This window comes from Coloeus monedula (assembly GCF_965178545.1).
Source record: "Coloeus monedula genome assembly, chromosome: 21".
Classification (NCBI taxonomy): Eukaryota; Metazoa; Chordata; class Aves; order Passeriformes; family Corvidae; genus Coloeus; species Coloeus monedula.
In genome coordinates, this window is record NC_138801.1 from 8,851,620 (window position 1) to 8,867,501 (window position 15,882).

General features: G+C 58.2%; 1 protein-coding gene across 1 annotated transcript in view; it reads left to right on the forward strand.

Annotated features, from left to right (window-relative positions):
* The window catches only part of WHRN (whirlin), a gene marked incomplete at both ends in the record, with an annotated part of 45,843 nt that extends 30,972 nt beyond the window's left edge, over positions 1-14,871 (forward strand). Inside the window, 10 exons of the mRNA XM_082294979.1 lie at positions 1,667-1,869; positions 2,166-2,202; positions 3,715-3,927; positions 4,450-4,656; positions 6,333-6,365; positions 10,353-10,424; positions 10,814-11,396; positions 13,104-13,282; positions 13,915-14,037; positions 14,689-14,871. Of these exons, the coding sequence (XP_082151105.1) occupies positions 1,667-1,869; positions 2,166-2,202; positions 3,715-3,927; positions 4,450-4,656; positions 6,333-6,365; positions 10,353-10,424; positions 10,814-11,396; positions 13,104-13,282; positions 13,915-14,037; positions 14,689-14,871 (1,833 nt within the window). The remainder of the gene's footprint in view (positions 1-1,666; positions 1,870-2,165; positions 2,203-3,714; positions 3,928-4,449; positions 4,657-6,332; positions 6,366-10,352; positions 10,425-10,813; positions 11,397-13,103; positions 13,283-13,914; positions 14,038-14,688) is intronic.
* Positions 14,872-15,882: the final 1,011 nt, after the last annotated feature.

Genomic DNA, 15,882 nt, shown 5'->3' on the forward strand with positions numbered 1-15,882 from the left:
TGTTACAAGAGCTTGCCAAGCTCCTCCTGGTTCACTCTTAAAAGGAGAAATTAAAGAAAGATTATTAAACCTGTGTAACTGTCCTGAACCAAAAAATCATGAAAATTTAATCCCTGCTATGGAACACTATTAAAGATTCGTAATTGCAATAAAACTGCCTAATCAAATTGGGATTTTTATTGTTTTGGTGCTGCAGTGAACCAGCAAAAGGCATTTCAGGGCACTGCCTGATGGATCAGATAGACCTGGAGATGATACTCCTTGCACCTGAGCGGGTGCTTCTCTTGGCAGTTTTTAATTCCCCTCCCATGTTATGTGAGCAGTCAGCAATTTTCTGACAGGGGATTTAAAGCTGACAGAGCTCCAAGGGAACCTGAGGTATTTGTGGAGCCCCATGGTTGGGAATGTGGCCATTTGTGTCATTTGCCTTCCCCTGGGCTCCCTCCCTTCCCATTTCTGGGTGTTTTGGGTCACTTCCAACACAAAGCATCGTGTTTTATGACGGAGAATGAGGCAAATCCACTCGAGGTCCCTGGGTGGAGCTGAACGTGGAGCTGAGCTCTGCTGCATCTGGACTCAATGATCCTAAAGGTCTTTTCCAACCCAGATGATTCCGTGATGCTCCGTTTTTCCCCTCAGGACCACTCTGAGCATCCTCCCGGCCTCACTGCGCCTCCTCTGCCCTTTGAGCAGAGGGAAGGGCGAACAGGAGCCCTTCTCTGGCCTCTCATTATTACCAGCAGTATTTTGTAGAGCTCCATCCAGTCCCACCCCCATCATCTCCTCTCTAAATTTAACAGGCCTAATCTCTTCCATCTGTCCTTTCACAGGCACCTTCATCTGCCTCTGATTATTTTTGTTTCACTTCTCTGCAACTTTTCCCTCCCTGTGTCTCCTTGCTGGGAGGGCAGAGAAGAAAACCCCACTGTGTTTTGGTGGAGCTGAGCTGAGGCCTGTGGTTAAGCAAAGATAGGAAAGGGCAGTTTCAAAACTGTGCTTTATCAGAAAAAGGGTGAATTGTGATACGGGAGTGAGGAGGAGCAGCTCTGGATGCCCTGGAAGCGCAGAGGAAGAGGAGCTGGGATGAAGGATGAAACACCAGATGGGTGCTGTGTCTCAGACAAGGCCTGGCTGTCAGGGAAGCTCCTCATTCCAGCAAAGGCCTTGCCCACAAAATGAAATCTCTTAGGAGCAGCTGGGGAGGAAACAGGAGAGGGGAGATGGAATGCAGCTGTCCCAGATGGTGCAGTTTGCAGAGTGCTGGAGGCTGTGGTGAGACCCTCCCTGCTGCATGCAGAGATCTGAGGTTTGGGGCTTCCACAGAGGGTTCCTGGCCTCCTGGAGCAGCAGGAGGGACTGGGGCTGGAGGCCCTGATGTTCTTTGGGGTTGGTCTGGTTGATGGAGGAGACTGGGCAGATCAGTCTGAGTTGAGATCCTCAACAGGCTCCTCCAGGCATCACAGACTGGTCCTCACTGGCTCCCAGCTTGAGGGCTTGGTCTCCATCCAGCAGCTTTTTTTTTTTTCCCCTGGTCCCTCCAGTTGCTGTGTCCCTAATTTGGTGCTGGGTTAGACTGGGCAGCTCCTCCCTGCTGGGAGAGGAAGGTGTTATTCCCAAGAGGAAAGCTCCATGGACTTGCCAGGCTCCCCCCATCCTGATTCCACAGGTGGGAGACCAGATCCTGGAGGTGAACGGCCGGAGCTTCCTGAGCATCCCCCACGACGAGGCCGTGAAGCTGCTCAAGTCCTCCCGTCACCTCATCATGACGGTCAAGGACATCGGGCGCCTGCCCCACGCCCGCACCACCGTGGACGAGACGCGCTGGATCACCAGCTCCCAGCTCGGAGAGACCCTGCTCAGCTCAGCAGGGTATGTGCCCAGGGAGCTTTTTGAGGGGGGTTCTGTCAGCTCAGAGTCCCTGGGGGTGCTCGTGCTTCCCCAGGAGGGTGGGGGTCCCCAGCCTGTCCATGGAGCTCCCAGTTCTGGGGTCCATTGAAGCATCTCTGGCCTGTAAGGTGGAGCAGGTCTGGACAATATTGTGCTGTCCCTTCCCCTTCTCCCAGGCCAGAAGCTTTTGGCTCTCCAGAGAGGAGAGAAGGTGCCAGGTGTGGTGCCAGGTGTGGTGCCAGGCACTCAGTGGTAACTGGTCTTCTCCCTCCTCGCAGGGCAGTGGGTGACCATGCTATGGACGTGGCAGCCAGGGTAAGACATTCCTGATGCCTTGGGAAAAAATCTCATTGCTATTGTGTTTTATTTTCTGTGGGAGGGAGGGATCTGTGCTCCTGGTTTTAGCAGGGTTTTAATGGGCCTTTCTGCTCCCCACCCCGTGTTGGGTTAGGGTTCTGCTGGGTTCTGCAGACAGTGACACAGTGGTGTCCCCTCTCCTGTGTCACTTCTGAGCACATCTGGTGCCCTCTGGCCTGGCAATGAGCACCTTAATGGGCAAGGGGCAATGATCACCCATGGCCAAGGACCGTGGGCACCCCCTCCACCCTACCATGATTCCTTCCTCATGGTGGCTGTCTCTGGGCCCTGGCAGCTGCTGGGATCTGTCCCAGCCCTCTGCAGCTCACCAGGCACAGGGACTCATCCCGTGCTGTGCCTGCAGCCCCGTGCCAGCATCTTCTCCCCGCACCTCTTTGCAAAGCACATTGCTTTTAAATGGAAATGAAGGGAGGTTTCACAGGTGGCTCTCGATGATAACAGCTTTGTACTCTTTGCTGGCAAAACATGTTCCCCAGCCTCAGCTCCTCTCTGTCTCTGGGATAGTCAGGGTCTTGTCTGGCTCTGTATCCCTGTGCCAGCTCTGCCTGGGAGGAAACAGCAAGGATCTCCCCTCAGAAATCCCTCTCAAAGGAAAAACGTCTTTCATCTGCAGCCAGGCTTGTCTCTCCCTGGGGCTCCTTTGGTTGCCAGTGGCTCTTTCTTCACCGAGGTCTGCTTCAAGCTGGCAGTGGGGGTAAATGTGCCTTTTCCACAGGATGGGGAGCTGGCCTGTCTCCCGTGGCCCCAGTTCCCCCAGCTCTGCCAGGGAGGAGCACAGCCTGGGGTTAAATCAGTGCCTCGGTGGGGGACAGTTGCTGAAAAGGGCTGGGAAGCTGTTTTGTTTTTCAACTGGTGCTGCATGAACTCAGAGAATCAGAGTATCACAGAGTATCCCGAGCTGGAAGGGACCCCACCAGGACCATCCAGTCCAACCCCTGGCCCTGCACAGACCCCCCAACAGCCCCACCCTGGGCATCCCTGGCAGCGCTGTCCAAACGCTCCTGGAGCTCTGGCAGCCTCGGGGCCGTGCCCATTCCCTGGGGAGCCTGGGCAGTGCCCAGCACCCTCTGGGGGAAGAACCTTTCCCTGCTCTCAGCCTGAGCCTGCCCTGGCCCAGCTCCAGCCGCTCCCTGGCTGCTGTCCCTGGCCCAGGAGCAGAGCTCAGCTCCTCTGATCATGGCTCTGCAGCTACCCAAAAAAGTGGTGACACTGAACAGCCTTGCTGATGAATTCCTGAGGATACCTCCTTCCAGTCATTCCCAAAATCCTCCTTCCAGTGTGATTCCCAGCTCTGCCACAGGCAGTGTCTGACACGCAGGCACAGTGGGCTGGTGGGCAGAGTCCAGAGCAGGGACACTCCTTGGTCCAGCCCGGCTGTCTGAGCAGAGCACTGCCCTCCTTCCCACTGCCAACCCCTTGGCCTCCCAGCCTGTCCCCTGTCCCCTGCAGCCCGTGTTCTACCGGGGGCTGGCCGGCTCGCAGGTGACCCTGAGCACCATGGTGAGCCAGACCCGCGTCATGCTGGAGGAGCAGGCCCGGCACCTGCTCAACGAGCAGGAGCGGGCCACCATGGGCTACTACCTGGACGAGTACAAGGAGGGCAACATCTCCGTGGACGCTCTGGTCATGGCACTCTTCGAGCTGCTCAACACGCACGCCAAGGTGAGGCCCACGCTGGGGCAGGGACGGCTTCTTGGGCCTGGTGGGCTGAGCAGAGTCACTGGCACAGTGTGGACATGGTCACAGTGTGGCCCAGTGATCTGCTCAGGGAAAGGGGGAGGGTATGGAAGCCAAATCCACATTATCATGGAACCATCACAGAATCCCAGACTGGTTTGGGTTAAAAGGGACCTTAAAAATCATCTCTTTCCACCCCCTGCCGTGGGCAGGGACACTTTCCACTATCCCAGGTTGCTCCAAGCCCTGTCCAGCCTGGCCTTGGACACTTCCAGGGATGCAGGGGCAGCCACAGCTGCTCTGGGCACCCTGTGCCAGGGCCATTCGGGGGGATGCACCCTGGTGTTCAGTGGCAGAGGAGCTTCTGGTCACATTTAGGACCAAACCTCCTGCATTACCTGCCAGTAAATCTCACTGCCACTGCTGCCCATGGTGGGAGGGAGGTCTCCAGCTTCCCAGGAATGTGATTGTGCTCCAACGTGTCTCTGGCTGTGTGTGCCTGGCCAGTTCTCGCTGCTCTCCGAGGTGCGGGGGGTGATCTCCCCACAAGACCTCGACCGCTTTGACAACCTGGTGCTGAAGAGGGAGATCGAGTCCATGAAGGCCCGGCAGCCTGTGGGGCCCAGCACCGACTCCTACTCCATGATGTCCTACAGTGACACCGTCTCGTCCTCCAGCAGCCACTTCACTGCCACCACCGTCAGCTCGGCCCGGGTAGGTCCCTCCTGCCTGATCCCGCTCCTTTCAGCACCTCCTCCTGGCAGTCCCTACAGCAAACTGCTTTCCCTGGAGCGGTGTAAAGGCATTTACCCCACAGGGAACCCTGTCCGGTCCGTTTCCCCTATGGACTCCCCCAAAGGAATTTTTCCGTGCAGTCTGGGTGATTTGTTGGTGATGCCATGACATGTGCTGGGTATCTCTGTGCTCCTGACACTGAGATGCTGCTGTCCCCTGCTTGAGGGCTGCGTGTCCCTTCATCCCAGTGAGGGATGGAGCCTGCCTTGCTTCCAGAAATCCACTGGAGCTGCACCCACACTGAAATCCCAGCAGTGCACTGCTGCCATGCCGTGCCTGCTGCTCATCGCCAGCTCTTCAGTCACCTCCCTGAAGATGCTGCCTGCCTGCTCCCCATCCCAGTGGGAGCCACAGTGGCCAGGCAGCTGCATCCCATTCCCAGCCCATTCTCCAGCACTCGGCAGCAGCAGCAGCAGCAGCACTCCCACGTCTCTGCCAGGCCCCTGTCGCACGCACCGTCTAATTAAGTTACTGTAATCACCTCAGACTGTGCAGGCACTCAGCCCCCAAATTAATTTCCTCGCCATAAAATGCCTTTCATCATAAATGCATTAGTAACCTTGGAAATTAAACCCTTTGTGGAAAGGAGGAGAAACAATGGGCTCTGTGCTGGTTCCTCAGCAAGGAAAGCAGCCCGCGGTGCTGGGATGGGGCTGGGGAGGGTCCACCCTGAGGAGGGGGCTTTCCTGGGCCTCTGCCTGCCTGTGAGAGACCTCAGAGCGTGTCAGAGCATCAGAGCTGTGCTTTTGTCCTGTTAAATCCACAAGTACCCGTAGCAGAGCCACCTGCTCTGGTCAGGAGGGATTTCGGTGAGATCCTTTCTGGATCCACATAAACAAAGTGAGTTTGGCTCTGCTCTCTAAGGAGCTGCTGGGAAAATTCTTCTGAGGGCTGGCACAGGTCTGCCAGGACTGTGTGCTGAGCGTGACACCCTGCTCTCAGGCTGTGCCAGTGCCCGGGGCTGGTGCCACATGCTCCCAGGTGTGCTTCCTGCTGCTCAGCATGTGCCAGGCATGGCTGCTGGGTCTGGTGTGTGAGCAATGGCCTGACCCCACCTGGCACATGAGCCCAGAGCTCGGGGAGAGACACCAGGGTGCTGCTGCAGCACAGAGAAGGGAGTGGGCACTGCTTTCAAAGTTTCCTTCAAGAGCAGTGTCCCTCAGTGCCACTGCAGGGCATCCCTGGCTGTGTGGCACCTCTTCCCATGGGTGTGAGAACACACCCTGCTCCAGGCGCTGCCCGGTGATGGGAATGCTGGCGCTGCAGATGGTTGTGCCCACTCGTGCTGAAACAGCTGCCAAGCACCAGCTCACGGTGGATGGGTGCTTGGATAGCAGGAGAGATGCAGGGCAGGGCTCCCAAACTGCTCTCTCTGCCCTCAGCCCCTGCTGCTGTTCCCCTCCCCAGCACCCCTCTCAGGAGGGGCTCACTCCAGCCTTCCCACCCAGCCCTGGATGCCACTGGGTGTGGATTCTGCAGGGAGGCTTTTGGGGTCGGGATTTGCTCAGCTCACTCGTTTGTTCTGCGCCTTCCCTGACGTTACATTTTCGCTTTTTTGCTTGTTTTCCTCTGCCCTCCCCCTGGCACATCCCCAGGAGCGGCTCCTGTGGCTCATAGACCTGATGGAGGTAGGGGCTGCAGGGGCTGGGTCAGTGTGTGTGTGTGGGCAGGGGGAGGGCCGGGCTGGCCAGGGAGAGCTGCGGCTCCTGCACCTGCACGGCCACCTCTTGCCACCCATCTCTGCTTTCCTCCCGTGGCTCTGCTGAGGAGAGCTCCTTCCCCCAGTCCTTGGCGCTGCAGTGCACACAAGGCTCAGCTTGAACCAGACCCAGCTGCTACCTGAGGGCCACGGACACCTCGGGGATGGGGTTTTGGAGCCTGTCAGAGCCCAGCCTGCCCTCCCTGCCCTGCCTGCTGCTGGGCTATGTGGCTGTGTGGGCACCCTGGCTAAATACCAGTAGAAAAATCATAGAACACAGAATGGTTTGGGTTGAAAGGATCTTTAAAGTCCATCTAATTCAATGCCCCTGCAGTGAGCAGGGACATCTTCCACTATCCCAGGTTGCTCCAGCCTGGCCTTGGATGTTCCCAGGGATGGGGTAGCCACAGCTTCTCTGGGCACCCTGTGCCAGGGCCTTACCTCCCTGTGAAAAAACATTTTCCTTCTATCTAATCTAATCTAATCTAATCTAACCTGCCCCTATTTTAGTTTAAAACTATTCCGCTTCGTGTTATCACAACAAGCCCTGTTAAAAAATCTGTCCCCATCTTTCTTAGAGCCCTCTTCAAGTAGTGAAATGCCACACAAGGTGTCTGCAGAGCCTCCTCTTCTCCAGGCTGAGCAGCCCCAGCTCTCTCAGCTGGCTGCTCACATCCCAGCACACCTCAGGATGGGGCAGAATTTTTCCTCATGGGCCGTGGGTGTGCAGAGATCCGTGGGCAGTTCAGTGCACTCGAAATGCGTGCGAGAAATCCTCGCGTGGGCTGCAGCAGGGACGTGGCAGAGCCCCAGGAACCCCAGTGCCCATCAGGGCTGGGGGGAGCTGCAGGCTCCAGGGTGTGCAGCTCATTCCCTGCTCCTCGGCCGGGAGGGAATCACAGGGTCAGTGGAAGCACAGAGAGCAAAGGGTGGAGCTGAGAGCTGGGAGAGAGGAGCTGCAGCTGTGAGCTGGGGGAATTCCCTGTGGGAATGGCGCTTATCCAGCAGAGTGCTGTAGCATTCCCAGGTGGAGTTTATCCCAGGCACCCCAAACCGTGGGACACTGATCTTTTTGGCTTTGTGACACCAGGCCAGGCCAGCTGTCCCGTGGGTTGGCAGGTGAACTTCCACCAAAAATCAGCAGGGTGAGGCTGGGCAGGCCCTGCCGTGGGATAAGGGATTCCGTTAAGGAATGCTTGAAGGATTCTTGGGAATGAGACAATGCTGTGGTTGACAGTGCCAGCCACGGATGCTCAGCCGCTGTCTTGAGTGTCACCAGCACCTCCTGGAAATCCTGGGACTCGAGATGAGTCCTGCAGGGCAGAGATTGGCTGCAGACTGCAATAAGCAGGTGCAGCATGTCTGACCAGAGCAGTGGAAATTCCTGTTTTTTCCTGGCATTCCCTTTGTCCCTGCCTCCAGCCCAGCCCTCAGTGTTGGGATGAAGGAATTGATATCCCTGTAGGTTTTGTTTTTCCTCTCCACCACCTCCTGGCAAAGCTGCTGCCATCCAGAGGTGTCTTCTCCTCCCAGGACTGGTTCCAGAGGTGCTGGCTTACCCCAGCTCCCTGGGATATCCCACCTGGAGGGTTCCCACGTGCTGGGAATGATCCTCTCAGAGGATGAGGATGGAGACAGTGAAACCATTGCATGGGGGTCATTGTGCACCCTCAGAGCCCCTAAAATCTGGACCAAGGGCTTGGGGCTCCTCCATCCCTGTGGCTGCATTCTGGAGTGGGAGATGGAAGGGAAGAGAGGAGGAAAGACAGGCTTATTCCCAGGCTGGTGCAGTTGTTCAAAATTGAAACCCCGCAGGACTCAGGCTGAGTAGCTCAGCAAAGCTCTCGTTAGCAGTAACTGGAAATTAGGGGACTGATTTGGAGCTGAGAGGTTAATTAAAGGTTGGGCTTCGTTCCCTGGGGAGGTGTCAGTTTCTCCACCCTTTAATCTGCAAGTGAAAACTGTCTGCCTGTCTGAAAGATGCTCTGCAGCTCCCTCACTCCTGCTGGGGACTCTTTGTAGGATAAGAAGTACAAACATTTCCCAGCTGCTCTGAGAAGGGGCTGGAAAGGCCTCACCTGGCCCCAGTTTCTGTGGAGAACTGGAAAATAGATGGGGTAGAGGAGCAGCAGGGAGCAGTTTCCTCAATAGAGCCTCATTTTTCAGGGCAGTGGCTTCCATGAATCTTTCCAGGGAAATCCAGGAAGGCACAGCCTGGAAATAGCCAATTCCTGAAAGCAAATGTGCTTAAAAGCCATCGTGTTTTATGGCCCAGAGCAATCACTGCTTAATTGCTTCTGCCCCCGAAGAACTGAGCCTGGGGAAAGGCAAATCTCCTGCTCACACCCTGCAGCAGCCAGAGCTGCCCTGAGGAGGAGCAGCAGCATCAGTGTCCCTGGCAGTGGCATTGGGGGGCACAGGGACAGCTGCTGTGCCCACCCAGCTTCTGCAGAGGAGCCACAGCTCAGGACAGACTGGTCCTTGCTGCCGGGCCAGAGCTGGGGGACGTGGCCTGTGATGGGCACAGGGTTGGGGGACATGGCCCTGGGAGATTTTAGGGGGACATTGGGCAGATTCTTCCCATTTTAGTAGTGACACAACTGTGTCAGTTTGGCTGCTCCCAGTCCTATTCCCCAGAGCAGCTGTGGCTGTCCCTGGATCCTTGGAAGTGTCCAAGGCCAAGTTGGACAGGGCTTGGAGCAGCCTGGGACAGTGGAAGGTGTCCCTGCCCATGGCAGGGTGTTGGAATTAGATGATCTTTAAAATCCTTTTCCAACCCAAATCCTTCTGTGCTTCCCGTTTAAAAGCCACCTGCCCTTATGTTGCAATAATTGAGGATGAAGCCACCCTTTGCCCGAGGAAGGAAACTTTCCCAAGTGAAGCCTTTACCTGTCACTCCCTGAACAAGCTGTTTCTTTGTGTTCCCATTCTCCAGGGCTCCTTCAGAAGCCACGGAGATAAAAGCACTTTGCATCAATGTTTTTGCTGTTCCTCTAATGGTCTTAATTGTCTCCCATGTCTATTTTGGGAGGCGAACATCTCACAGGCACAGCAGCAGCCTCCAGCAGCTGGGGGGGATGCAGATGCAGCGGCGTTTCAGCTAATCAGCTGTTTACCCTGCAATAAACAGCGGGCACTCACACACAAACCGTGCCCTGCCCCATCCACACAGCCCTGCGAGCGTGACAGGAGCCGAGTTCAGCCTTTCTGAGCAGCAGCAGCCTCTCTGCAGAGCAGGAGTTGCTGTGGGAGGGGGGCCTGAGGCTGAGTTTGCCCTGGCAGGGGCACTGGGGGAGCTGGGGATGTCCCCCCTGGCAGAGGATTCCCTCAGCAGGGCCAGGCACAGCTCTGCTGTGCCCCGCACTCTGCCACCCTGACCTAGCCAGGTGCTGGTTTGCTCTCCTTGGCTGCATCCATGGCCTCTCCGTGGGCCCAGCCCTGCTGACAGATTCCCACAGCCCTTCCGGATTGCTGGAGCTGTGAGATCCTCAGAACGGTGGTGTGGCATTTCCTGGTGACGTTTTTGACTCATAAAGCCGTGGCAGCGGCTTCTCTGTGTCTCAGACCCACTGCTTTGGATGCGGGGAAGGGTTTTAAATTTCTATTTTCCTTCCTCGGGGAAAAAAGTCCAGGTATTGAACGTGCAGCCCTCAGGTTCCTGCCTTGCTTCCAAATTCAGCAGGAGGAGCTGATTTGGGCCTAGAGGAGCTCACCCCAACTTATCAGGTCCACAGCATGCTTGGGAGGGCTGGGGGTCTCCAGGGAACCCCCAAGGAGGCAAAAACCTTTGGGTGAGACTGGCCCTGCATGGGGAGGGGTTTGGAGCATCCCTCTGCCCGTTCCCTGTGACGCTGGCACTGCGCTGGTGGCTCCTGCTGCTGTGCCACGGCTTTCTCTTCCTTCTCTGCCCTCTCAGAACACGTCAGAGCTGGAGGGAGCTGGGGACTGCCACCAGAGCAGCATCAACACCCTGCCAGACGTGTCCCTGGTAAGGAAAGCCCTGCACGGAGCTGGGTGGGAGCAGGAGGCAAACTGGGGGGTACTGGGATGTGCCTCAGCTTCAGCAGCTCTGCCGTGTCAACCCCCCAGAGGCGTCACTGAACCCAGCTGATCAGATGGGTTTAGGAGAGGGATTCTGGCTGGATAGGAACAGCCTTGTGCAAACCAAAGCAGAGGTTGGGTGGTTTGTCCTGTAATTGTGCTCATCTGTGAGTCATGTTCTTACGGTCAGAAGGTCAGGAAGGTGTTTCTGGAACATGGTCAGAAGGTGAGGAAGGTGTTTCTATAGCAACCAGCTCCTTTAGCCATGGTCAGTGTGAGAAGATGAAGACACTGAGCCTGGGCATGGCATCCTAAAAACTGTTCTTGCTTTGGCAGGATGATCTCTCCTCCTTCCCAGAGGAACCACCCAACTTCAAGCCTCCTCCTCCTCCATCAGCCCCCCAGACCCTGGACCCCTCCTCTGCCCAGCACCGGATCCCAGGGAAGGACAAGCCCAAGCGCCCCTCCTCCGAGTCCTCCCAGTCTGGCCTTTTCTTCGTGGCCCCCCGAAACCCCTCTCCCCCTCCCAACCCCCCCGAGAAGGACACGGTCAGCGTGACCTCCACGGCCTCCACGTCCACCGAGGATTCCGCCCCCAGCGCCATCTACGCCACCATCTCGCCGTCCCTGCACAGCTCCCGCCGGCCGGCGGACGCCCAGCTCTCCGTGGTCAGCCAGCACCCCATCGGGCCCTTCCCCAGGGTCCAGTCCCCAACCAGATTGAAGAGCCCATCCCCGGAGGGGCTTCAGAGCCCCCCATCCCCGTCCCCTCCTCCCCCGCCCCCGCACCCGGCACCCCCTCCCCCGGACAAGGGCAGCCCCCAGGCCGTGGCCAACCAGCATTTCATCATGGTGGAGGTGCACCAGCCCAACAGCGAGCCCGACGTCAACGAAGTGAGGCCCCTACCCCAGGCCAGAGGTGGGTGTCACCTTAGCAGCTGGAAAAAACCATCCCTGGGGTGTTCCGAGAGAGAGGAACGGGACAGGAGGCAGATCTCAAGGTTTCAGGTCTCATGATGGATCTCATGATCCAAGGGATGGAGCAGCTCTGTTATGGAGAGTGAGAGAGCTGGGGGTGTTCAGCCTGGAGAGGAGAAGGCTCCAGGGAGAGCTCAGAGCCCCTTGCAGGGCCTAAAGGGGCTCCAGGAGAGCTGCAGAGGGACTGGGGACAAGGCATGGAGGGACAGGACACAGGGAATGGCTTCCCACTGCCAGAGGGCGGGGCTGGATGGGAGATTGGGCAGGAATTGTTCCCTGGGAGGGTGGGCAGGCCCTGGCACAGGGTACCCAGAGCAGCTGGGGCTGCCCCTGGATCCCTGGCAGTGCCCAAGGCCAGGCTGGACATTGGGGCTTGGTCTAGTGGGATGTGTCCCTGCCCATGGCAGGGAGTGGGATAAGAGGAGCCTTAAGATCCCTTCCAACCCAGGCCATTCTGTGATCTCAAGGACCAGAAATAATTCTGGTGTTTTCCAATTAACTGTGTATTTGGGGGGGGGGGGGGAATCTAATAGTGCCCACACTCCGCTCGGGAGTCACATTTATCCCGGGAAAAAGAAGTGGAGGTGAGGGAGCAGCGTGCAGGGCTCCATGCGTCCCTCGGAGATGGAGAGGGAAGAGGGGTCCCATGGGCTCTCGGAGATGGAGAGGGAAGAGGGGTCCCATGGGCTCTCGGAGATGGAGAGGGAAGAGGGGTCCCATGGGCTCTCGGAGATGGAGAGGGAAGGGGATCCAGGGGGGGTCCCCGCCCCCCGCGCTGCGGGGCCCACACGAGTGGCAATGTCGCCCTCGTGTGGCGCGGTGCCGTCACTGCAGGTCAGTGCGGGCGAGGGGCGGCGGTGCCGCTGTGCCGGACCCCCGGCTCTCCCTGCAGGTGCTGCTGCGCCGCTGCTCCTGGCATTTCCAGTCTCCATCTGCACTTGGCCGTCATCCTCAAAGGGCAGAAAGCTCCTACATGGCAGCGCCTCTTCGCTTGGCTTCGTGCCTGTCTCCTCCCTGACCCTGCTGTGGAGCGTGGGCTGCATAAACTGGCCTCTAGCAGGATGCCTGAATTCAGCACTCTCTCCCTCCATCCCAGTCTGGGGTCTGGGTTGGATCCCAGACGAGAGTTTGAGGCCACTTGTCCCTTGATGCTGCCTGTGCACAGCTCTGCTCTTCTGACTGGGGGCTGCAGTGAGTTGGGGTCAATCTCTCCTCCCAGGAAACAAGGACAGGACAAGAGGGAACAGCCTCAAGCTGTGCCAGGGGAGGTTCACGTTGGATATTGGGAAAATTTCTTCACTGAGAGAGAGGTCAGGCATTGGGAGAGGCTGCCCAGTGGTGGAGATCCTGTCCCTGGAGGAATTTTAAAGCCATGTAGATGTGGCGCTTGGGGCCACGGTTTAGAAAGTGGCCTTGGCAGTGCTGGTCTTGTGGTTGGACTCAATGATCTGAGAGGGCTTTTCCCACCTAAGCAACTCCATGGTTCTGAAAGAGCCTGTTTGGGAACCTTGCCCTGCAGCCCCGGTGTGAATCCCAGGGAAGCTGCCCAGCCCTGGGAGCAGGAGCTGCCCTCGCTCCGTGGCCCAGGGGCGCTCAGCCGGCCCCGGCCCTGGCACTGCCCACCTGCTAACGCCACGTCTCTCCCCAGCCTCCACGCTCTCCCAGCTGTCGGACAGCGGGCAGACCCTCAGCGAGGACAGCGGGGTGGACATCGGGGAGGTCGAGACGAGCGGCAAGGACAAGAGCCAGCAGCCAGGCCCCGGGAAAAGCCGGAGCCTCAAGGAGGCCGCGAGGAGCGAGGGGGTGCCAGAAGGGGCCTCCAAGCCGGTGAGGGGGGCCTGGGGTGCTGCTCTGTGTGGGAGGGGGCACCCGGGGCTGTGCCGCACTGCCTTGGCTGCCTGTTCCACTCCCTCTGCCCACAGGCAGCAACCACTCGTCTGTGCTTTGCTGGGATATTTATCCTCTTTGCTGAACCCAGTCAGCTCTCTGGGGGGCTGAGTTGTGGGGAAAGGGGTCAGGAGTGGATGAGAAGGGCGCTGTAGGGCTGATTCACTCTGTCCTGGGTAAATCCCATCCCTCCCAGCTCCAGCAAGCAGCTGCCTGGGGCATGGGAGAATTCCTGGGACATCCACGGGCCACATGAGTGAAGTCACCCATCGCCCAAAAGGGAAGGCGGCAGCAGCTCTCAGATATAAGCTGGGTGTTTCTGCAGGTGGTGAGGCTGAGGGACACAGGCAGGCAGGCAGGCAGAGAGCTGCTCTGCTCCTCCCCAAACCCTTCCAGACCTGCCCAGAGTTGGGGTTTTGGATGTCAGGAGTCAGAAAGCAACTGCAGGCTGTGTCTGTCCCTCTGTGGTGGCAGCCAGAGCGTCCCTGCCTGCTGTGGTGCCCTGGCCGAGGGAGCACGGCTGGCACGTGGTGTCCAGGCCCCCTCAGCAGCGCTGCCCTCTGTCCCCACAGCCAGGGCTCCTGGAGCCCACGTCATGTCTGATCCGGGTGTCCAAGAGCGCTCCCACCTTGGGCATCGCCATCGAGGGCGGCGCGAACACGCGGCAGCCGCTGCCCCGCATCGTCACCATCCAGGTAGGGCGGGCTGGGATGGGAGAATTCCATGCCCATCCCATCCCATCCCATCCCATCCCATCCTTCTTCTCCCTGGACCGGCTGGGGAAAGCCCTTGAGCTGTGGCCACGGGGATTTCGGAGGTTTACCCCCCACTACAGCCCTGCACCTCCACAGGCACGGTTCTGCTGTGCTGAGGGATGGCATCCATGTCCCGTGGATGATCCCATCCCAGAACACACCTCCTGCGAGCCAGCTATTTGCTCCAGACATCTCAAAGGAGGTCAGGACAGCCCTGAAAGCTTGGCTGCTGTCTCCAGATGTCTGGAAACTGCCAGACAGAGGATTGAGGAGGGGGAATGGTGGATGGGAGCCAGAGAACTGAGCCCTCTGGAGCTGTCCCCCTGTTTGCTGTTTACTTGGGGCAAAATTCAAGTTACTTATGGCAAAAAAAAGCAAAGCCAACTCTGCCTTGGTTATTCTTGGCCACCCCAGCTGGCTTCACACTCCAGGAGCAAGCAGGGGAGAGAAGCCAAATTCATCCCCTCTCTGCAAAAAGCAAAATATTTCACCTTCATCATATCAGATATGAAATATTCTCCATTTTTTCCCTCACCCCTGCTTGATGCAGGGAGTGGTGGGAGCATGAGCTGACACCTCTCTCTCCTGCAGCGGGGAGGCTCAGCACACAACTGCGGGAAGCTGAAGGTGGGACACGTCATTTTGGAGGTGAACGGCACAGGGCTCCGAGGAAAAGAGCACCGGGAAGCCGCCCGGATCATCGCCGAGGCCTTTAAGCTGAAGGAAAAGGACTACATCGATTTCTTGGTCACAGAATTCAACGTCGCCCTTTAGGAGCGGGGCTTTGGTGGATGGGGAGCACTGGGATGGGGATGAAGGACGGCGCTGAGGGGTGACAGCAGCGTCTCACAGCACGCAGCCCTCGCCCGCTGCGCCACCCCGCACGCGCAGACACCCCCGGCTTGTCCCCAAATGTCCCTGCGCCCGCTGCAGACTCACTGCCTGCGTAGGGCAGGCTGAGAACGGGCAGAGATCAGTGCACGTCCCTTGAAGTCCCCATCCCTGTCCTCTCTGGGGCAGGGAACATCCTCTCCCCCTCGGCCAGGCTGGGAGCGGGGTGGGAGGGCGGCAGAGTCTGGGTGTCCCTGCTGTCATTTGAGTGCCACACACAGAGCGAGGTGGGCCCGTGGCTCAGGCTGGAGGGGTTTTCGGGGGGTTGCTGCTCCCTTGGGTGCTCGTCCCCAAGGTGCCCAGGTGGGTGGCACTGGCCATGGGTGGGGATGCAGAGAGAGCAACCGGAGGCCTTGTAAATCGCTGGCAATGTCGTCGTATTTATATATACAGAGCTTGTGCTTTTAATTTTTCAATAAATCTATCAGGGTAGAAAAAAGGCTGCGCTTGGGGGGTGTTCCGGGTCTGGGATGAGGGGGTGAGAAGGGGCAGGGGTGCCAGGATATTTTCCCTAATATCCTGGGAGTTGCCCAGGGCTGGCAGGGCGGGTGGGAGTGGTGGTGGTGGTGGTGGTCTGGGAGGGGATGCTCTGTGTCAGCCCCATCCCATCCTTGACCTATCCAGTTCTTATTCCCATCCTACCCCATGCCCCATTATCCCCATGTTGCTCCATCCCATCTCGTTCTTTCCCATCGCATCTGCTCCTCATTCCTACCCCATCCCTTCCCCATTCTCATTTCAATCCCTGCCAAGGATCCCCGGAATCGGGGATCTCGTCCCATCCCATCCCATCCCATCCCATCCCATCCCGTCCCGTCCCGTCCCGTCCCGTCCCGTCCCGTCCCATGGGATTCGGGGAATGGGCAGCGCCCCGCCAGGGGGTGCCCGCGCTGC